This window comes from Dasypus novemcinctus, chromosome 21, assembly GCF_030445035.2.
Source record: "Dasypus novemcinctus isolate mDasNov1 chromosome 21, mDasNov1.1.hap2, whole genome shotgun sequence".
Lineage (NCBI taxonomy): Eukaryota > Metazoa > Chordata > Mammalia > Cingulata > Dasypodidae > Dasypus > Dasypus novemcinctus.
Window position 1 is genome coordinate 28,118,105 of NC_080693.1, and position 22,139 is coordinate 28,140,243.

General features: G+C 59.7%; 2 protein-coding genes and 1 long non-coding RNA gene across 5 annotated transcripts; 2 read left to right on the plus strand and 1 right to left on the minus strand.

The window, feature by feature from the left end:
* Window positions 1-244: 244 nt before the first annotated feature.
* LOC131275009 (uncharacterized) lies at window positions 245-7,628 on the minus strand. 2 transcript variants are annotated; one of them, XR_009182368.2, is made up of 2 exons: window positions 6,273-7,628; window positions 245-5,664 (listed from the first exon to the last, which is right to left on the minus strand). It is a non-coding gene; the product is annotated as an uncharacterized lncRNA (long non-coding RNA). The 2 variants fall into 2 exon arrangements; XR_009182367.2 differs by having other exon boundaries at window positions 6,288-7,621.
* Window positions 2,757-5,259, plus strand: GGT6 (gamma-glutamyltransferase 6). Of its 2 annotated transcripts, XM_071210386.1 has the most exons (4): window positions 2,757-2,872; window positions 3,466-3,668; window positions 3,751-3,864; window positions 4,226-5,259. In XM_071210386.1, exons 1-4 carry the CDS (start codon window positions 2,757-2,759, stop codon window positions 5,257-5,259), a joined length of 1,467 nt encoding a protein of 488 aa, XP_071066487.1. The 2 variants fall into 2 exon arrangements, with proteins under 2 accessions (XP_071066487.1, XP_071066486.1); XM_071210385.1 differs by lacking the exon at window positions 2,757-2,872 and having other exon boundaries at window positions 3,305-3,668.
* Window positions 7,629-7,654: 26 nt separating the features above from the next.
* Window positions 7,655-22,116, plus strand: MYBBP1A (MYB binding protein 1a). Its single transcript, XM_058283744.2, is given in 28 exon segments — window positions 7,655-7,896; window positions 8,076-8,171; window positions 8,822-8,905; window positions 9,000-9,074; window positions 9,175-9,282; window positions 10,122-10,297; window positions 10,436-10,603; window positions 10,719-10,836; window positions 12,102-12,397; window positions 12,588-12,698; window positions 13,265-13,390; window positions 13,501-13,668; window positions 13,757-13,850; window positions 15,750-15,846; window positions 15,946-16,097; window positions 16,369-16,464; window positions 16,555-16,698; window positions 16,782-16,958; window positions 17,071-17,228; window positions 18,282-18,534; window positions 18,745-18,777; window positions 18,779-18,871; window positions 18,950-19,018; window positions 19,471-19,584; window positions 19,781-19,882; window positions 20,917-21,065; window positions 21,212-21,475; window positions 21,725-22,116. Coding segments are annotated over 28 exon segments (4,071 nt in total). The 5' UTR covers window positions 7,655-7,689; the 3' UTR covers window positions 22,068-22,116.
* The last annotated feature ends 23 nt before the right edge of the window (window positions 22,117-22,139 follow it).

Here is a 22,139-nt window from a genome sequence, read left to right on the forward strand (position 1 = left end):
ATGCCACAGACTGTTCTAGGAACTAGAGGTACAACTGAGGGTGAAATAGGGGTCTTCAATAACAGAGAATATAGAACAGAGAATATATAACTGGTCTCTTTAGTCATGCCTGAAAAATCTAATAAATGGCTGTAGTCATGAAAACTGGTGAATTTTACATGATATAAATTTTACCTCAGGATACAAGGTCAATACACAAAAATCAATAGTATCTATTTAAATGAACAATAATTGAAACATTGAAAATTTTTAAAACACTTTTATAATAGCATCAAAAAACTCAAAACACTTAAGGATGTGTTTAACAAAATATGTGCAGACCGGTACATGAAAAACTACAAAATACTGCTGAGATAAATTAAAGAAGCCCTAAATAAATGGAGAGAGATACCATGTTATGGAGTACAAGACTCAATATTATTTAACCTGAAAAAAAAAGGCTCAGTATTGTTGTCAGTTCTCCCTAAATTGATATATAGACGATCACAATCACAACTAAACAAACAAACAAAAAACACTAGGCTTTCCTTTGTAGAAATTGGCAAGCTAAAGCTAATTCTAGAATTTAGCCAAAGGATATTTTTAAAAAGAAGAAATGTGCTGGAAGACTCAAACAAAGACCTGACTTTGAGCCTTATGACACACTACAGTAATCAAGATAGTGTTTTCCTGGTGTAAAGATAGACCTAGATATCAATGGAACAGAATAGAAAGTCCAGAAATAAACACATATATGGTCTGTTGATTTTTAACAAAGGTGCCAAGGTAACTCAATGAGGAATAATTGGATACTTGTATGCAAAAACAAAAATAAACTTGATGGTTTCCTCACACCATGCTCAAATATCAATTTGAAATAAATCATAGACCTATATATAAGAGTTAAAACTGTAACATTTTTAGAAGAAAACCTGACAAAACTTTATAATCTTGGGCTTAGATAGGAAACAAAAGCAAATTATATGCTAAGTGAAAGAAGCCAGATATGAATGGCTAGACATATTAATGATTTCATTTACATAATATTGTGATAAAGGCAAATGTATAGGAATAGAAATCAGAACGGTGGTTGCCAAGAGTCACAATGAAGGGGAGGGGCAAGAGGGCCCTGGGAAACCTGTGTGTGATGGAAATATTCTTTATCTTGACTATTCACTAAAACTGGTGCATTTTCCTTGATGTAAATTATAACTCAATAGATCTTGTTTTTTAAATCGAATTGTGAGAGACTGGCCAATAGTGGTTTGCTGGTAAACTGAAGGGAGGTTGCTGCATTGGAAACTGGTACCCGTAAAGTCTATTGGGGAAAAAGAATGTTTCCTGTGGCCCACATATGGGCCAAGGGAAAAAAGGGCCAGCAACCAGCCCAACAGCGCCACCTGGAGGATGACGAGACCTCAGCAGCGAGAGGCCGAAGGTCAAGACTTGAACAGCCAGGGGACCTAGAAGTCAGCTGCCAGGCACACCCAGGAACTGCGAGTGAGAGCCTAATAATGGTGGGCATAGAGGGTCTTGGAGAAGCTTACAAAAGCTCACACTAGCTGAAGAGTCAGCTTTTGTGCCAGCTCACAAGAGTACTAGTCAAAATAAGAACTTTCCATGAACCTTGAAGGCATCACGTTGAGGGAAATAAGCCAGATACAAAGTGACTATGTATGACCTCATTTACATGAAATAACTAGAATATGCAAATTCCTAGAGACAGAAGGTAGATTACAGAGTGCCAGGGCCAGTGGCGGGGGTGTGGAATGCAGAGTTCGTGCTTAAGGGGTGCAGAGTTTCAGTGTGGGGTCATGAAAAGTTTTAGTAACGGATGGTGGCGATGGTAGCACAAAACTGCGAATGTCATTAACACCACGGAACTGTCTACTTGAAAGTGACCAAAACGACTAATTTTAGGTTGTGTATAAGTTACCAGAATAGAACTGTACAACCCAAAGAGTGTATCTTAATGTAAACTATGGACTATTGTTAATAGAATAATTAAAATAATATTATTTATCGTAACAAAGGTATCACACTAATGCAAAATATTAATAATGGGGAAAACCGTGGTGGATATATGGAATTCTTTCTGCATGATTTTTCTGTACAACTGTTGTAATAAATTTGTTTTCATTAATGAAGTGATATAAAATAAGACCTTTCCTGCCCCTTACCTCCTTTCCCTCCCCCACTTGAACCCCAGAGTAACCGAAGGCAGCCTAAAAAGTGAAGAGGATCCCAGGGTGGGTGGGCTCCCAAGAGGTCTGTGGCGCCACCTGCTGGACAAGAGGCCATACGACAGGCCCTTGTCCACCAGGAAACTGCTCCCCAGATAGGGAAACCCAGAATTCAGGCTGAACCCTGACCCCAGGCCCAGCCCAGATGCACGCACCAAGCTGAACCTAGTCACGTGATGTGCCACAAAGTAACTGCAGCTCTAATTCAAGCTCCGCTGTTCCTACACCAGAGTCCAGGGCTGGGTGGGGGACCCGTCCAAGGGGACCGGGCCAGCCGGCGTCCAGGGCTGGGGTCCCCCTCCTCGACAGGGATCCACTCTGGGCACCCTGCTATGAGAGCCCCTGGTCCCTGGTCCCTACAGGGCAGCCTCCCGCTGGCGCCCCGGTCCTCCACCTGCACAAACCTGTTCTAGCCTCCGCCACCACCCTTCCCCAAGGCCGCCTCCGCCTCCCTCCCACCCACCCAGCCTGGGCAGGGCCAAGACTCAGCCAGGCAGGCTGGCAGCCAGGAGGGCTGGGCAGGCACTGGGGGCCATGGAACCCCAGTACCAGAAGCTACTGCTCTTGGAGCCAGGCTTGGAGTCTGAGGAGGAAGAGGAGCCGTCGGCACTGCTGGTTCCCCACCCCCGAAGGCCCCAGGAAACCTCTGGGTGAGTCTGGGTGCCCGGCTCCTCAGGTCTGAGGCTGGCAAGTCCCTGAGGGGGACCGACAACCCCACGCCTGGCTCAGCTCCAGGAACTTTCTGGTCGAATGGGGATGGGAGGAACCTGGGCTGCAGCCCCAGACCAGGCCGGGGCTGGGCAGCCAAAGGCCTGTGAAGTGGAAGGGGCATTTGTACCAAGCTAGCCCCTGCCTGTCGCTCTGTCCCAGCCCCCACCCCTGGGGCAGGAGGCACCTGCCTGACGGGTTGGAGCCTGGCTACACCTGGCCAGCCAGCTCTGCTAGGTATGTCTCCTCGGCCTCTTCTCCCCTGTCAAGGCCCCCTCAAGCCCCTCTGCCAACTAACTTGATCCTGCCTCTCCAACCTCCTTCCCAGACCTTCCCTAGCTAGCCTCAGTTTCCCCAACGTTGTTCCCATCTCCATGTCGTTGTCCATCCTGTGCCATCTGCCTGAAAACTCTTTCTCCCTGGCAAATGCACACTCCTCTTACAAGACCAAACCTCCTTGGGAAACATTCCCTGGTTGTCTTGGGGCTCTTGGGTACCCCCAGGGAGCTCTGGCTCAGGACACCCTTCTCTGCAGGAACCAGGTTGGTGGCCTGCCCGGAGCCTGGGCCCGGCTAGTTGCAGCCCTGCTGCTGCTGGCTGTTGGCATCTCCCTGGCCCTTAGGCAACTCCACACCTGGGGCGCCTCGACAGGGAGTTTGAGCTCTGCGGCCCCTCCGCCCACCGGACACTCCCACCACCCCGGCGTATACCCCCACGGGGCCGTCATCAGCCCTGCAGGTCAGAGCTGGGGGCAGCCTGGGGAGAGGCAGGGGCCACTGGTCCCTGGCCCCTTCCCGTAACAGAGCCTTCCTTGCTGCAGCCACGTGCTCCCGCCTGGGCCGAGAGCTGCTTGTTGCCGGGGGCAATGTGGTGGACGCCGGAGTGGGAGCAGCACTGTGCCTGGCGGTGGTGCATCCTCACGCCACAGGGCTAGGTCAGTGACCCACGACCCCAGAGGCGACCCAACCCCGGGCTCTGTCACTGACTTGGAATTCAAGCATAGGCAGTGGCCCTGACCTCACGGCTGGCTGGTGGGCTGGCCCTAGGATTTAACAGGCAGTGATTGTGACCCCTAGGCTGTGACCTCTGACCCCGAGCCTAATCTTGACCCCAGCCTTGGTAGTTGACCTTTGTCTGCAGGCCTGGGCAGTAACCCCTAATCCCAGGCTCAGTTGCTAAGCTCAGTTTCAAACAAGCCAGTGACCCCTGACCTGAGATCGCTGAGGGACCCCGACCCCAGTCCTGGCCAGTGCCCCTGGCCCCTCTGTGAGCCCTTTGTCCTCCCCTCCCCGCAGGTGCCATGTTCTGGGGCCTCTTCCACAATAGCTCCTCTGGCACTTCAACTGCCCTGACCTCGGGCCCAGCGCAGACCCTGCGCCCTGGCCTGGGGCTGCCCGCGGCTCTGCCCACCCTGCACTTGCTTCACGCCCACTTCGGCCGCCTGCCTTGGCCCCAGCTGCTGGAGGGCCCCACCTCGCTGGCTCGGGAGGGCTTCCTGGTGGACGCGCCCCTGGCCAGGGCACTGGCAGCCCAGGGCACAAAGGGCCTCTGCCCACTGCTTTGCCACGCCGACGGGGCACCTCTGGGCTCTGGGGCCCGGGCAGCCAACCCGAGACTGGCGGCTGTACTACGCGGGGCAGCCCTTGCCCCCACCCCAGACCCACCCGGCGATGCCCTCCTGGGTCTGGTGGCCAGTGAGCTGGGGCTGGAGGTGCCCTCGGCTGGCCCCATGCCCACCCTGGAGCCAGCGCTGCAGCTGCCCATGGCCCAGGGCAGAGTGTTCACCACCCCCAGCCCCTCGGCCGGCCCAGAACTGCTGGCGCTGTTGGAGGCAGCCCGCGGCTCCAGGGCCCCCAGCCCTGCCCCCTGCCCACAGCTCCTGCAAGCTGCCGGGCCCCCCGTGAGCAGCGTCCTGGCCGCCGTGGACAGCGGCGGCTCTGTGCTCCTTCTCACCTCCTCGCTCAACAGCTCCTTCGGCTCCAGACGCCTGTCCCCCGGCACGGGGGTCCTGCTCAGCAACCTGGAGGCCGGGCCTGCAGCAAGTGGCTGGGCCTGTCCCCTCATCCTCCGCGGCAGCACAGATGACACAGAGGCCGATGTGCTGGGGCTGGTGGCTTCGGGGGCCCCCGCGGTGGCCAGAGCCATGACTAGCACCCTGCTCAGTCACCTGGCAGCACCCCAAACCCAACACCAGCACCAGGCCCAGCAAGGACCGACGGAGAGCCCCCGGACTTGTGGCCAAGGGACCCTGCTCCAGGTGGCAGTCCGTGCAGAGCATGCTCACGTTTCCAGCGTCCCCCGTGGCTGCTGCCCCTTCCAGGGGTTCTAACTGGGGAGGGTCTGGCAAGGGGCGTGCACTTACTATGTGCTCGCCGCAGCTTCAGCCCCAACCTCTGGCCTGGTCAGTGACCCCTGAGCTGGTCAGTGGCTCCCAAACCCAGACCTTGTCAATTACCTAGACGTTCAGGGCTAGCTCAGTGCATCTTAGAAGCACCCATGCTGGACAGAATCTTTGGCTCCTTTTAGGAGGCTGAGGTTAATGAAGAGAGAGCAGCCGGGCCTAGGGACCCAGCTCTGGGATGGTCAGGTAGCAGAGGGCCACTGGTCAGGGCAGGTGGACTTGGGGTGCAGCTGGCATCTCCATCCTCCCCTTTGGAACCCTCTGGGCCAACTCCAGTGTTTCCATGGAGCTCTCTTCTGGACACCGGGGCCATCGCCTGTTGATCTCTTACAGCTGGACAGGAAACAAAATAAACATCAAGTCTGGATGCTAAGTGCCATTTTCCTGCCTTTTAACTTCCCATCAGCACCTGGTGTCAGGGCTTCGCCATGTGAAGGGGCATCTTTCAGCTCCCCCTGCTCCAGTCACCTCCTGCCTCCTGGGGCACCCTAAGGACTTAGTAAACCTCTTCCCTTCACTTTCTGAAACGAACTGGAGAACAGGAAAGGGTTGAGAGGGTGAGGAGGAGGTGCCCCAGAGGCCTGGGTACAGAAGGGGCTGGAGCTGGGCATGTGGAACTTAAAGGCCACCGCCGGCTCTGACCACCCCCTGAGGGTGAGGGTCACTCAGAACCACAACTCAGAGACAGCTTCTCAGGCCAAAAAGCAGGGCTGGCCAGTAGCAGCCTCTGCCCCAGTTGTAAAAGGCATCTCTGATTTAGTAAAACTCTTGATTTCACCACCTCCATCCCCCTCCACCCTCCAAAAAATTTTCTCTAGAGCTTAGACTATGGGACTACAACCCACCCAGTTATTTTAGCTCCAAACCTGTAATCCCTCTCTTTTCCTGTCCCCAATTCCAATCCATCACCCCGACCAGCTCATAACTGGCCAGAATCTTACCCCTTCTGACGTTACCTTCATCCAGTCTGCCATCCGCTCTAGCTGGCCTTCCTGCTTCTACCTCTGTGCTCCTAGAATCAACCCCCACACAGCAGCCAGAGTAATCTTTTAAAAATGAAGCTCTGATCCAGCCTCGGCCCTGTGTAAAACCTTCCACTGACTCCCACCACACTCAGCAGCAAATCCAAACTCCTGATCCTGGTCTGAGGGCAGAGAGGATCTTGCTTCCCTAACCCTCCTTGCCTGCCCTGTCCCAGCCAGCTCTGGGGCCTTGGTAGCCACAGTGTCCACCCTGTGGAATTCTCTTCCCTCTAAGATCCTTGCGCTGGGGCTCCTTGTCCTTGTGCAGCTCTCCCCCCACAGGTCCTTGGCTCAGGGAAGCCTTCTCTGACCATGCCCTCACATCAGCATCCTAGGACCTACTGGGCTTTCTTTTTTTTTTCAAAGATTTATTTTTTGTTTATTTCTCTCCCCTTCTGCTCTGTGTCCATTCACTGGGTATTCTTCTGTGTCCACTTGTATTTTTGTCAGTGGCACCAGGAATCTGTGTCTTTTTTGGTTGTTGTTGTGTCATCTTGCTGCGTCAGCTCTCTGTGTGTGAGGCACCACTCCTGGGCAGGTTTCCCTTTTTTCACGCCGGGCAGCTCTCCTTGAGGGGCGCACTCCTTGCACATGGGGCTCCCCTACGTGGGGGACACCCCTGCATGGCACGGCACTCCTTGCACACATCAGCACTGCAGTGCACCATCTCACCACACTGATCAGGAGGCCCAGGGTTTGAACCCTGGGCCTCCCAAATCCGCTTCCCGAGCTTTCTTTTCAATTGAAATGTTTTTGTTTTGTTTTTTGCTTTTCTTCTGAGGAGGTACCTCGGATCCAACCTGGGACCTCATACGTGGGAAACAAGTGCTCAACCAGTTGAGCTACATCCATTCCAGGCAATGTCTTCAGTAGGTGATAAATCCAGGCGATTTAGAATTGAAAAGCCTCCTTCTGACCTGTGTCCCTCCCCCCATTTATTTTCTTCATACTAATTACCATTTTGAGAATTTCCTTGGATGCTTGTTCATCAGCTGTCTCTTCTCGCATGGAAGCAGTATCTTTGTTTCTACGTCTAAGCACAGCGCCCAGCACAGGGGCGAAGCCGTAGAAAGGTTCAATATTCCGAGCGCAGGCGCCACGCCGGGACCAGGCGGATCGATTTGTTTCGCGTGCTTCTGTTTTTTCTAAGATGAGCTCCCGAAATGCCCTCAGCGGCCGGGGAGAGGGTCCCAGGTTGGAGCCGCGGCACAGACCAGCGAGGGTTTTGCCCCGCCCCGCCCCTCTCCGGTCTCCGCCTCAGGCGACCCAAGCGGTGCGCATGCGCCAGGACCTGACCTGGAAGAGGCAGGCTTCAGGGCCCACGTGTTCGCGCAGCATGGCGGAGATGGAGAGTGAGGACGTCGCTGAGCCTGTGTCTCCCGAGGAGGCGACGAAGAGCGGCCCCCGGCCTGCCGATCGCCAAGGCTTGCTGCAGCACAGCCGCGAGTTCTTGGACTTCTTTTGGGACATTGCGAAGCCGCAGCAGGAGGCGCGGCTTGAGGCCACGGAGAAGCTGCTGGAGTACCTGCGCACACGGCCGGAGGTATGGTGGCCGGGCCACGTAGATCCCCGCACCCGTGTGGCGGCCGGACCAGGGATTTGGGGCTCGCTAGGGACACGTGGTCCCGAACCGAGATGCCAAAGTGAGCGCTGGCCGAGGTGCGGGGCTCCGCGAGGGCGGGCTGACTCGCGCCACCTCGAGGCCTGTGTTTGGTTCCGCAGGGATCCGAGATGAAATACGCTCTGAAGCGCCTGATCACTGGGCTCGGGGTTGGGCGAGAGACGTCCCGGCCCTGCTACAGTCTGGCTCTGGCACAGGTGAGGTGCTGGCGCGGCCAGGTGCCCCGTCATGCGGGTCAGCCTGGAGGGGTCTGAGGAGGCGCGATGCCTCAGCTGCCTGGAGAGGGGTGTCATAGGTTGGAGGGATGCATGGAGCTGATAGGAGCCTGCCCAGTCTGAGGGAAGACTCGCCACATGGAGGGAGAGAAAAATGTGTGAGCAAAGATCTTGGCTACAAAGGAGCCCAGGCAGGTGGGGCTGGAGGATGGTCGCCCCTTAGGCATGTTCACTTGGAGGAGTGAGCTTTGAGGTCAGCACCCTCACCTCTGAAGGGTCAGGGGCCCTCCACCCCCAGGGGGCTCTCCATGATGCTGGGGTGACTGGAAGGGTAATAAAGACCCACAGCCCGCGTTGGGGGCCTTAAAGCAGGCTTTTGGTGATAGGGTGTCAAGCAATCTAGGGGCCAAGGCAGGTATTTTCTAAAACTCAGGTGGGAATGGGGCTGAGAAGTAAAGTTCAGCTCCATTTGAGCAGCAGTGTTCTGTCATCTGCACAGTGGGGTGCAGCTTCAGAGGCATCCAGGGGTGGGATCAGGGACCCAAGACCTTTTGGCAGAAGTTGAAGGGATAAGGGGGAGGAGATCTGGAGGTGGGTGGGCTGCTCCCCTGAGCCCCTTTCTCTCCTGGCAGCTGTTACAGTCTTTTGAGGCCATCCCCTTGTGCAGTGTCCTGCAGCAGATACAGGAAACCCATGACCTGCAGAAGGTGAAGAAGGTAAGTGGGCCTCCAGGGAGGGTGGCAGCCCCAGGTAATGGTGGGGAACGGGAGGGCTTGGGCTCTTCTCACCAGTGCCTGGAATTCTTTCTAGACGATGATAAGATCCGCTCTCTTTGCAAACCTGTTTGGGGTGCTGGCACTCTTTCAGTCCGGTCGGCTGGTGAAGGTAAGAGCTTCCCCTGGGACACCTGGACTGGCCTGGGGCGGGGGACGATGACACAGGAGCGTGCCCTGCTCACACTTTCTGCCCCTCTGTGTGGTACCAGGACCAGGAGATGCTGATGAAGTCGGTGGAGCTGCTGCAGGTCTTAGCTCAGCACCACAACCATTTGCAGGAGCAGCCCCAGAAGGCCCTGGTGGACCTCCTCTCTGAGGTATGGGCTGACCAGCCCTCTCTAGAAACCTTGGGAAGACTCAGGGGAGCGTGCAAGGACGCTCCAGAGCAGCGCCGTCTGCTCGAAAGAAGAAGGCAAGCCATGTCTGTCACTTGAAGGTCTTTAGTCACTGCATGAAAAAAGCAAAAGGGTACAGGTGAAATTAATTTCCATCTATTTCTGTTAACCTAGTATATCCTAAGACTCTCCCATCTCAACGTGTAATCAATACTCTAAAAGTTATTGGGATGTTTTGCACTTAGAGCAGCTCTCAAGTCTGCTAGTCACGTTTCAGGTGGTGGGTAGCCACTTGTGGCTAGTAGCTGCTGTAGTGGGCAGTGCAGCTCTAGAACAGTGCCTGGCATGTGGCACATGTTACATCTGTGTTTGTCATCGTTAAATATTCCGGGTAGGGACCTCCGCTGCCCTACTTGGGCAACTGAGGCAGATTGGTACTAGACCCCCTTCCCACCTCTGAGGACTGAGGAAGAAGGCAGGAGGCTGGTGTGGCCACAGCCCTGGTTCACAGCTAAGGGCTCCTTGGATTTAAAAAAAACAACCAAAAACCAGGCTGGTTTTCTGAAAGCCAAAAATAATTATCAAAAGATGACCCTGGGGTAATTTAGCCTCAGCGGAATGCTTGTTAAAAACCCGATTTCCTGGGACTTGGGAATTGGAAATGTCTAACAGATGCTCTCTGATGGTTCTAAGGCATAGCGAGCTAGCTCGTGGCTGTCCCTCCTTGGATGGTGCCAGGGTCCCTCATGGGAGCCGGGCAGGTAGAAAGGCTAAGGATGCTGTGAGTGAGCCTCCTCCACTTCCCGTCTCCCCACCCCTAGACCCCAGAGGCATCGCTGAAGGAGATCCTGCCTAAGGTCCTCCCGGCCAACTTGAACATGGTACTGGGCTCTCCCGAGCACCTGGAGCTCTTCCTCTTGGCCAAGCAGAAGGTCCCTGAGACACTTGAGAAGCTGCTGGGACCAGTCAACCTGTTCTCAGACGAGAATCTTCCCAGGTGCGTGTTTGTGCAGGAAGCGGGTGGGCTGGCTCTCAGGAGTCCCACGTGGTGAGGTCCGGGGTGGCCCCTCTGCTCTGGGGACCTGGCCCTTTCCTGCTAGGTGGGCGTCCTGACCCCTCTCTGCCCTCCTCACAGGCTGGTGGACGTCCTGAAGGTGGCCTCCATTGCCGTGAAGAAGGAGCGCAGGCTGCCCGCCGTGGCGCTCAACCTCCTCCGGCTCGCACTCCAGGAGGAGCAGTTCCCGCGGTTCTGGGAAGACGTGGTAGAACAGGGGCTGCTGAAGAAGGAGTACTGGCCATCCAGGTGCGCGCGGCCCTGGTCCTGTCTGGACTCCCTCCCCCACCCCCGGCGGGGGTGGGATGGCAGTCCCGAGGTCCCCCTGGGCAGCCGGGGGCTCTGACCAGGCTCTGTCCCTTAGCTACCTGTGTTTCCGCCTGCTGGGCGCGGCCCTGCCCCTGCTAAGCAAGGTGCAGCTGCAGCTGGTCATGCGGGGAGACTTGATCCGCCTAATCGGGGAGCATTTGATCAGTGCTAAGGTGGGTGCCCCCTCGTGCAGCTTGGCACTGCCAGGAAGGGCTGGCAACGGGGCTGCTTCCTTCTGTGGGGGGAGAGGAGGGACTCCTCAGGGCTCGGTCAGCTTCTGGAAAAGGGCGTCGGCTGCTCTTTGCTTTGACATCAAGGCTCCTGGCCTGGGGTGGGCGCGCGGAGCTGCTGTTGGCAGGGGCCTGGGCCCTAGGCATTGCTTACCCTCTGGGAAAACTGGGCCACTTGGAGCCCCTGTTCTCCTCTCTGAATAGAGATGTGGCAAGGCCAGACCCTGCTGCCCCCTGCTTATGTTAGAATAATGACGGTTGTCATCGTCACGGGGCACGTTCTGGGCATTATCCACCTGCCCCACACTAAGCTGCGTGCTCAGCGTCAGAATCAGGCGATGGTTCCGAGCCCACAGAGTCCAGGGCCAGGCTGCCGTGTCCCCGCCCGACACCACCGCTTTCTGGCTCTGTGGCTTTTCACGAGTTAGTTGATTCCCCTGTGCCTGACCTTCCTCGCCTGTAAAACGCAGCCAACAGGACCCTCCCCCTGTTGGGAAGATTAAATGGGTCGAGAGACACAAAGCTGTGCCTGGTGCATAGTAAGTGGTCTCGTATCTCACTACCTTGGTCTCTACAACCTACTCCAGAGTGTGGTCATTCCCACCTGACGGGCGCGGGGCCGGGCTCAGCAGGTGCAGTGGTGGTGAAGAGCCTGGTGGCCGTCCCACCCCCTGTGAACCCTAGGACCCTGAGAGTTACTTCCGAGCTTTTTTTGTGCCTGATTATCCTCATTCAAAAAATGGTGATGACAATGACCAAGCTCAGAAGGCTGTTAGAAAGATTCCACAAGCCGCTACACAAAATAATTGTGTGTGTGTGTTGTGCTACCTGGCTTGTAGGGAGCAGGTGAGGGGTTGGTGTGTGTCCCCAGACGACTCTGCCAGAAACGGGCAGAAGTGGGGTTTGAACCCAGGGCAGTTTGACGACCTCATCTGGATCGTTGGCCACTGCGCTGTCCTGCCTCAGGCTGTCCTGATCCCATGAGGACTGGGGGCCAGGGGGGGGCCTCTGGAGCCAGGCATCGGGGGGGCTTGGTGCCAGGCAGAAGCACTGGGGTGGCCAGGAGCGCCTGCAGTGGAGTGGGGAGGATTCTAGGCTCAACCTGGCTGTGTACAGGGGAGCAGGCTTCCTGGGCCTCAGTTTAATCTGGAAGGGGCTGGCGACCCCAGAGCCAGGCCCTCTGCCACAGCCATGCCCGGCTCTTGCAGCACCCGGACCGGTTCAAGTTTGCCCCAGAGATGGACGAGTACGTGGGCACCTTCCTGAAGGGCTGCCAGGACGACCCCGAGCGGCAGCTGGCCTTGGTGGTGGCCTTCTCGTCCCTCACCAACCAGGGCCACCCGGTCGTGCCCACCTTCTGGCGGGTGGTGCGGTTCCTGAGTCCGCGCGCCCTCGGGGACTACGTGGCCTGGCTGCAGGCCATGTTTCTGCAGCCCGACCTGGACTCCTTGGTCGACTTCAGCACCAGCAACCAGAAGAGGAGCCAGCACTTCTCCCTGCACGGGCGAGTGGGCCGGGGGCCCGTGGGCGGGGGGAGGCCGCTGGGCCACGGAGCAGGCCCTCCGGCTCCTTTCATGCGATCTCAGCTGGCCACCAGGGTGGGGGAGCGAGGTGTTCCTTTATCGGGGCGGGGGAGGGATGACGGGGTGCCCTCTCTCTAAATGGCTTCCGTGGCCTCGACTCCGACCCCACAGGCCCGAGCGGGCTGTGTTCCGGCTTCGGAAGTGGATCATCCTCCGCCTGGTCAGCATCGTGGAGGACGCTCAGGTGGAGAAGGAGGAGGCTTTGATCGAGGAGACGGCCAGGTGCGGCCACGCTCGGGGAGGCCAAGGGACGGGGTCGGCGGCCTGGCCCTGGTTTGAGCCCCTAGAGCCAGAAGCAGACAAGCCGTTCTTACTCCTTAGGCATGGGGGGATTTAAGGGAAATCCCCCAGGGGCCTCGGAGGCGGGGGTCGCAGGGCCCTCCGGTGCAGGCTTGCTCTGAGCGTCCTGCAGGCAGCCTCTGCACACCCGCCACGCAGGAAAGGCCTCTTGCCCGACACCTGTGTCATCTGCGCCAGGCCCAGAGGCAGGTGCTCGCTCGTCCTCACCACGGTCCCGGGGGCGCTTTGTTAGCCCTCATTTTATAGAACCGGAGGCCTGACTTGGCACTGTCAAAGTGAGGGGGCTCTGGTTCCCCCCAACCCCACTAGGGATCCAGGCCTGAGAAACACCCGCTCCCTCACGTTGCCTGGCTCCTCGGGTCGTGCCCAGAGGACAGCCCCCTCCCCACCTCGTGCCCTGCCTTCGGTGGCACCATCCAGGGAGGGGAGCTGTCACCCTGGGTAGTGCTCCCTGAGGCTAATGCTGATTGCTTTCACGCCCACCCCAGGTTTTGTTTGTTCCACTCGTTCTTCGACACAAAGAAGCCCATGTCCCAAATCCCAGAGACTGGACAGCCGTTCTCCTTCCCTTTGCAGAGCCGGACCCGAGAAATTGTCAGCACTGCCTTCTTCAGGTGGGCCGTGGGCTGCTCGGGAGAGGGCCGGGGGTGAGGGTGGGAAGTGGGGGGGAGCTGCGGGTGGCCTGAGTCCAGCCCTGGGGTTCTCATCCCCACCCATCGCACAGTCTGCTGCAGGCCCTCGGCTCTCCAACCAAGCAGGGGCCGGGCCAGACCCAGGACGGGCGGCCCTGGACCTACCACTTGGTGCAGTTTGCAGACACGCTGCTGAGCCACAGCCGCAACGTGGCCACCGTGACGGCCTTCAAGGCGCAGCAGCGCCAGGCCTGGAACCGGTGAGCGGGAGGCCTTGCAGGGAGTGGGCAGGTCCCTTGGGGTCTGGCACTGGCAGCAGTGGCTTGAGGGCACGCTCCCTGGTCCCAGGATGCTGCAGACTGTGAAGGAACTGGAGACCCGCTCCTCAGAGGCCAAGGCCTTCCAGCACCTGCTGCTCCTGGTGGGCATCCACCTTTTCAAGGTATGGCCGGCCTGGAGTCGGGGAGCCTGAGCTCGAGTTCTGGGCTTGTGGGCTGTGGGGTGGCCAAAGGAGGCGCTGGGGAGTCAGTGCTGGAAGGTTTCCCAAGCCGACGTGGAATTCCACAACCCAAGGAAAACAGTCCACCCCGCGGGCACCAGCCAGCATCCTGAGCTTTCTGTGCAGGATCTCGTAAACCTCACGCTTCTGAAACAGGCACTTCTTCCCCCTTTTGATGGGGAAACAGAGGCATAGAGGCAGAGTAAATTGCTCTAGGCCGCACAGCTGACAGCTGGGATTCAAACGTAGGATCTCGATCTGCTGTCCCAGGGAGCCTCCCAAAATTTTTGCTCTACTGGCCAGAGGGGCTGGAATGTCACAAGGAAAAGTGCTGCTTTCCCGTGCATGAGACCCACTCCGGCATGCCTGCCACCCTGGGGGTGCATTTCTTCCATTGTTTGGTACTTAATGAGTGCCCAAAAAGGGGTCCCTTTTATTTTTGACTCTTACCCACCAGGAATTAGTGGTAATGCATTGGGATCTGTGCCCCTCTGCACTCTTTATCGCGTCATACATCCGTGCACTAAATAAGTACGCGGTGCTGTTTCCTTTTCTTTTTTTCCACCCAGAACCGTGACCAGACCTTACAGTCATTGTTAGGAAGTCTTTTGTCCTTGTGGTTTCTTTTTGACTCTGAGCCCTGGTTTCCTGGGAGGCGTTCCTCTCATGTTGCATAGGAGGCTGCTGTGGGGAGCCCAGTCCGCTGGGCTCTTGTATGTGGCTGTGGTTCTTTTCGCTGCCAGGCCCAACCTGTGGGTGACATGTGGCTAATGGATGGCCAGAGTGCCTCTTCCGGTTCTTAGCCTTGGGCTCTTGCAAGCGGCAGGGTCCCTGGTGGTTCCAAGATGCACGCAGAGCAGATCCTGGGAGCTCTGAGCTTGATAGGGATGCAGGAGGCTGCAGTCTGGGGCACGTCAAGCCTTGGATAAGGGGGCGCAGCTCGGAAGAGGGCAGGGACCTGTCTGGCTGCACAGCCCGGGAGTCGGAAACAGCATGGCTAGGCCTCTGACCTGCCCTTCTCGCCTTCTTTCTACCACCCCTGGCCTAAATGTCGAGACTGTCTGTTGCGTTATGAGAGAAAAGCGTTTGTTTTAGGTGTCACAGACCACGCAGTGTATTTTCAAAAGGCCCCCCGACCTCGCTGGCTGCTGGCGGGAGGCTGGGCTTTTCCCCAGCAGGATAGGTTTTAATTGGTCTGAGTTTTAATTTAATGAACATCAGCTAAATTAAAACGGGTGGTTTTAAATGCCGTCTTTGTCACGCCACGCTAGGTGTCAGGGGGACCATCCGGTATTATGAACCTGGAAATCTGGGGTCTGCTCTTGTGACCCTGACCTTGTCATTGTGCTCCTCACTGGCCTCGGTCTCTGGGAGTCTGGTGGAAGGTTCCCTCAGGGCTCTCGGGGCCTACGGCTGCAGGTTAGGTGTGAAGACACCTGGGGAAGCGGACGTGGCTCAATCGTGTGGGCTCCCATCTACCATACGGGAGGCCCTGGGTTCGCTTCCAAGGGCCTCCTGGTGAAGGCAAGCTGGCCCACGCCCCCCGGAGAGCTGATGGCTCACACCCACGCAGAGCTAACACAGCAAGATGACGCAACAAGGGGAGACAAGCAGACAGAAAAAACGTGCAGCCAATGGACACAGAACAGACAGCAAGCCAGCGGCAAGGGGGGCAATAAATAAATCTTTAAAAAAATAAAGACACCTGGGGTCTGAGGGTGAGGGTGGCCAAGGCCACCTGGTGGCTGGAGGCTTCAGGGCCACATGGCGAGCCCCTCGCCTGGCTCCGCAAAGGCTGGGAGTGGGGCCTGGCCCCTGACCTCCCCCCTGCCCTGCCTACAGTCCCCAGCAGAGAGCTGTGACCTCCTCGGCGACATCCAGGTCTGCATCCAGAAGAGCCTGGAGGGCAAGACCCGCCGGACCCGCTCCAAGGCCGCTGGTGGGTCGTCCCCTCCACAGCGGGGGTGGGGGGGCGTCCTTGGGCCCCGGGAGCCTGGAGTGGGGTACCTCCCCCGGCTCAGCCCCTTCCTGCCTGCAGACTTGCAGGAGCCCCCGTGGGCAGAGGTGCTGGTGGAGGTCCTGCTGGCCCTGCTGGCCCAGCCCAACCACCTGATGCGCCAGGTGGCCCGCAGCGTGTTCAGCCACATCTGCCCGCACCTGACCCCGCGGGCCCTGCAGCTCATCCTGGACGTGAGTGAGGGCCCTCGGGGGCCTGGGGCCCTGCCGTCCCCTCGCCCTCCTCACCACAGCCCTGCGGGTGCCTCCGAGACAATAGGTTCTGTTGACAAGGGCGCTGGTACCTGGGCACCTGAGGACGCTGCCTTCTCTCCTCCCTGAAATCAGGGCCCTTTGACCAGGGCCGGACCGGGGTCAGCAGGGGGTGGGCGAGGGCCTGAGGAGCCCGGGGTGGCTGAAGGGTCGGGGACAACTGGCGGGTCCGCGACCCGGGCCTCCTCCTCAGGTGCTGAACCCTGAGAAGAGCCAGGAGGAGGATGACAACGTGGTGGTCGTGGATGACTCTGAGGAGGAGGAGAAGGAGGAGCTGGAGGACGCGGAGGTTCTTGCCGGCAGGGGGCGAGGCGGGCGGTGGGTACGTGGTAACGTGGTAGCGGGGGGGAGGGACACCATAGACACCACCCACCCGCAGGACAAGAAGAGCCAAGACGGCTCCGACAGGGAGGACAGCGAGGAGAGCGAGGAGGAGGAGAGCGAGGAGGAGGACCGCGATATGGACGTGGACGAGGGCTTCCGGGAACAGCTGATGGCGGTGCTGCAGGCGGGGAAGGCGCCGGTGAGCAGGAGCCGGGGGGCGGTGGCCTGTCTGCGGGTGCCCACACCGGGGGCCCGGCTGACGGCCGGGCGTCTTCCCCTCAGGGTGAAGTGGACAACGAGGAGGAGGAGGAGGAGGAGCTGGGGGACGAGGCCATGATGGCCCTGGACCAGGAACTCTCCAGCATCTTCGCCAAGCAGAAGCTGCGCATCCAGGCCCGCAGAGATGAGAAGAACAAGCTGCAGAAGGAGAAGGTGCTGCGGAGGGACTTCCAGATCCGGGTGAGCCCGCGAGCCGCCGCGCCTCTGCCCGGCCGCCCACCCCCCCGGGCCTGGCCGCCCTGCTCCCGCCGCGCCCACTCCAGCTCTCTGAGCCTGCCCTTCCCGGCCGCAGGTGCTGGACCTGATCGAGGTGCTGGTGACGAAGCAGCCCGAGCACCCGCTGGTCCTAGAGCTCATCGAGCCTCTGCTGCTCATCATCCGCCGCAGCATGCGCGCCAGCAGCACCAAGCAGGAGCAGGACCTCCTCCGCAAGACGGCCCGCATCTTCATGTGAGTGGCGGCCCCCCCCCCCGAGGCTCCAGCAGAGCCAGCCCTCGGGGCACACACGAGCTCGGCCAGGGGCGGGAGCCTTGCCGAGGCCGCTCAGCTCGCCTGGCCTCGGCTGCCGGTCCTGCAGGCGCTCAACCGGGCGTTAGAGCCAGGGGGCGCCCCCAGTCCTCTCCTTGCCCTCACAGAGCTCAGTGGAGCTGGGAAACCAGACTGGTCATTGGGCGGTGGCCGGCGGGCGGGCGTGGGCTGGAAGGGGGCCAGTGTGGGACATGGGCGTCTGAGCCATGGCAAGGTACCTGGGAAGTCCTCCCAGGAGGGGTGCCAGCAACACTGGGAGTTGTGGAGTGAATGGGAGCTGGCCCGGCCAGGAGGCCTAAGGCAAGCAGGGGGCCAGGAAGGGCCTCGGGGACCCTGGTCCTGGCAGTGTGGGGAGCCCCAAGGTATCCCCAACGATACATGTTGGGGGTTGCTGGGTCTAGGGGCTGTCTGAAGCCAAGGAGCACGGCAAGGGGCAATGGCAGGATGGGGGGTACAATGCAGGAGGCAGGTACAAACCTGCCTTCAGGAGCTCAGGTCGGGGTGGGACAAAGGCATGGACACTTGGGATCCAGGGAGACAGGCGGGCAGGGGTGGGGGCATGTGACCGGCGGGGCCAGCCCCCGCTCGCTCTTCCTCAGTTACTTCTCCCCACCACCTGCTTGAACAAGCTCAGTGGCCTGCTTCTCACCCCCCCACTCTGTTCCCAGCCCCTCAGGGCCACGGAGGTCCTGAGCACAGACACTGACTCACTCCACCCAGGGCCTGAAGGCCACCGCCCCATGAGCGATGGGTGCTGGCGGGCGGTGCTGGGCCCGTGGTGAAGCGCCACCCCAGCGCCCTTTCCCCTCTGCCGGGCCTCTCCCGTGACCTTGGTCAAGTCCCTTTTCTCCTCTAGCTCCATCTCCCCACCCATGAGATGGGGCTGCAGGGCCCCGCACTTGGGTTTGGCTCTGCATGGCTGGGGGCAGGGGTGGAGGGAAGCTTCTGACCCCTCTGCTCCTTCCCACCCCCCAGGCACAACCTGTGCCACTCCCGGCATTACTGCCGGAACTTGGGCGACTCCGTGGGGACGCTGCACACCCAGGTGGAGCGGCTGGTGCAGCAGGCCGGCCACCAGGCAGACTCCTCCATCGCCCTCTACTACTTCAACGCCGCCTTCTACCTGCTCCGCGTCCTGAAGGGCAACACGGCCGACAGCGAGACCCTCAAGGCCCCAAAGCAGCAGAAAGCCAGCAACGGCAGCAGCCCCGAGTCCCAGGCCCCCGAGGTGAGGAGGGCCGGAGGCGGGTCTCCCTGCTCAGCCCTGAGGGCAGGGGCCCAATTTAGGAGCAGGCGATATCCAGGAGTTGGCTTCCCCTTTCACAGGTGGGGGCCAAGGTCAGGTCTCCCCAGGGCTTTCTAAAGGCAGCCTGGGCCCTGCTCCCCACTCCACAAGCCCCTCCCTGGCACCACACTGGTTCCTTCTCCCCCGGCCCAGGCTGCCAGCTGCTTGGACTTGAGCCTCGTGACCCCCAGCCTACTCGGCGGCGCTGAGCTCCTTCTTGACCAAGCGCAATTGCCCACTCACCATCCCCATGTTCCTGAGCGTCTTCACCCGGCACCCGGTGAGTGTGGCTGGCCCTGCCCCGGGGAGCCCCTGCCCAGTCCGGCCCCGCCTCACAGCCCCTGTCCGCCCGCCCCAGGTGCTCTGTAAGAACCTGCTTCCCATCATGGCTCAGCACATGACAGGCCCCACACGGGCCCGCCAGCAGGTAAGCGGTGTCCCGGGGCCCGGCGGGCAGAGCCACAAGCCCTCTTCTGGCTGGTGAGGCTCGAGGGAGCTGCCCCGCTGCCCCCGGCCAGCCCCTCTCCCACCACAGGCACAGGGCAAGGGCTAGGGAGGGCGGGTGCTGTGGCCGACAGGCAGCCCGGGCTGGGAGGCCAGCGGGAGGGGGCGCGAGCCAGGAACTGCTCAGGCTGAGGCCCCACCTCTGTCCAGCCAGGAGCACTTGCCGCTCCCCAGGCAGCGCTGTCCCCACCTGCACAGCGAGGGGGCACGGGATGGGTGGTGGCCGAGCGGCAGCCCAGGCAGGTTGCACCCGCCGCAGCAGGCGGCTGCTCACGTGCGGCCTGGAGTTGTCATGGCCTCGTCGGGTACCCTGGCTCCCTGAACCTTGGCCCGCCTGCTGAGGTGCCCGGTGACCGCGTTCCCCCCGTCCTCCAGGCCCAGGCCTGCCTTCTGCTCCAGAAGTCCCTGTCCATATGCGAGCTGAGGTCGTGCTTTGAGAAGCCCGAGTGGGAAGAGCTCATTGGGCAGATCCTGGCAAAGGTCACTGAGGTAACACCGCCCCCCCTCTTGCCGACCCCATCAGAAACCGTTCTCTGGGAACCAAGGGGTGAGGGTTACTCGGCCCTAGGCCCCAGGGTGAGATTTGGGGTCTCCTGGGGAAATATTTCCTCCATAGTCTCCCTCCTGGGGAATGGAGAGGCTGCAGCCACTCTCCAGGGTGCCAGCCTTGCCACCTTCTCCCTAGAACCTGCAGACGCTGGGCAAGGCACAGGCCAAGTCGGAGCAGCAGAAGGAGCTGTCCTCCGTAGAGCTGCTCATCACACTTCTCAGGGCTGTGAAGCAACAGGTAAGGCCCAGTGAGCCCGGGCTCCATGGGGGGACATCGCAGGGGGCGTCACGGGGTTTCAGGCAGGACCAGGGAGGGTGGTGCAGGAAAGCAACTGAGCAAAGCCTCGGGGTGGGGGAGTTGTGGGGTAGAGGCTTTGAATGCCAGGGTGCCGAGAGAGTTGTGGATGAAGGGGATGGAAATGGCCCGCCCTGGCCTGGCCGGGGTGGGGTGAGAGGTGCCGTGCTCCCGTCGAAAAGCTGAGGAGGGCTGGGAGGGCTGCAGACGGTGGGCAGCAGTTGGGAAGGAGCCCAGCATGACTCCAGGTTTCCAGGCCTGGGGAAGGGGGCAGGACAGCCGATACTGGGAGAGGGGGCGGCTCGGGGGCTGGTGATGAGTTGCGTCCGGGGCACACGCGTGGCTCTCGGGCCATCCGTGCATTTCTGCCGTCTGATTCCCCCCAGTCTGACCCAGAGGGGAGGGGCTGGGAGTCCTTGGCGTAGACACTAGTCAAAGCCCAAGTGGAGGTGAGCTCTCCAAGAAGGTCCTGGGGTGAGGAAGGAGGGCGTAGGATGGGGCCTAGCCAGACAGCAGCTCTGCAGGGGCAAGCAGAACCGAGAAGGACCCTGAGCAGGGGTGAGAAAGCCAGGGGAGAGGGGTGTCCTGGATGCCAGAGAACCGATTCAGAAGTAGCCCATTCAGCATGTGGCCAGGAGGATGAGCCAGGGAGAAGGGCTTTGGCCACCATGAGGTCACTTAGTGGTGCCCTCAGGGGAGGGGCGGCCGGGTCCCTGCAGGAGCCGGGGTGGGGGGTGTGAGGCAACACGGGGCCTTGGGGAGAGCTGACAAGGAGGTGAACACAGTATCTGGGAGACTCTTTTTTTCTTCCCTAGAAGAGAGAGACTGGTGATGTGTCAGTGGGGGCGGGATGGAGGATCCAGAAGGGAGGGTGGGAGTCAGCAGAAAGGCAGGGCCTGCAGAAGGGTGGGGACCAGGAGCCCAGGAGAGGCCATGCCTCCCGGCACCTCTGCAGCCGCAGCCTTCCCCCCTTGCAGGATCTGACCGTGGACCTGACGACGATCCTGGGCGTGCTGCAGGGCGTCCAGCCCAGCCTGCGGCAGAGCCTGCAGCAGGGGGAGCACGTGGCCGGCTCCAGCCGCCTCTACGACCTCTACTGGCAGGCCCTGAAGTTCCTGGGGGTCCAGTACGCCAGGGGAGGAGGTCCCCCCACACCTTGGGAGGGGGCTGGAAAGACCGTCCATCTGCCCACGCTCTGGTGGGGGAGCCAGGCAGCCGGGGTCCTCCCCCGTCCTCGCAGCGTCCTTCTGAACCTTGCTCTTGCCCTTCTAGGCGCCCCAAGTCAGAGAAGAAGAGTGTCAGGGAAGTTCCCAGTGCCCCCCAGAACCCCATCAGCATGAAGCGGAAGAAAAGGGGGTTCCTGCCGGAGACCAAGAGGCGCAGGAAACACAAGCCGGAGAAGACCCCCGAGGACGAGGCCAGGCAGCCCTCCACTGGCGGGGAGCAGCCCCCCAGCTCAGGCAGGAGGAGGAGGAGGAGAAGGATGAGGGCGAGGGTCTCAGCCCAGTTCCAGGTAAATGGGAGGCCTTCTGCCAAGTGCCCTGCCACTGACACCCCAGCCGTCCCCATAAAGAGCCCCGGCACCCCAGCTGTCCCCGGAAAGAGCCCCAGCACCCCAGCCATCCTCAAAAAGAGCCCCGGCACCCCAGCCACCCCTAAAAAGAGCCCCAGCACCCCAGTCGTCCCCAAAAAGAGCCCCAGCACCCCAGCCGTCCCTGACAAGAGCCCCATCACTCCAGCTCTCTCTGACAAGAGGCCCAGCACCCCAGCCGTCCCCACCATGAGCCCCAGCACCCCGGCCATCCCCACCACGAGCCCCAGCACCCCAGCCAAGAGCCCAAAGCTACGGAAGAAACGTCAGAAGCAGTCCCAGGTGAATGGAGCCACCCCTGTGGCCAGCAGCGAGCCTGCCAGTAAAAAGCTGCGTCAGAAGGCTCTTCACAAGAAGGGGAGATCGGGCAAGTCACCCTGGTCCACCCCACCGCAGAAAAGATCAAGGCTGTCTTTTTCCAACGGGATCCCCAGCTTCCTCCGAAGTGGGGCCAAGAAAAAGAAAGTGCAGCCGAAGACGGGGCAAGAGCCCTGCACGCAGACTTTGCCCCTCAGCCCCCACCTCCAACAGCCCTAGAGACTCCTATTTTTTTCACCATAATTTTAATAAACAAGCCGCTATCTAAGCGATTACTTTCTGGCACTGCGT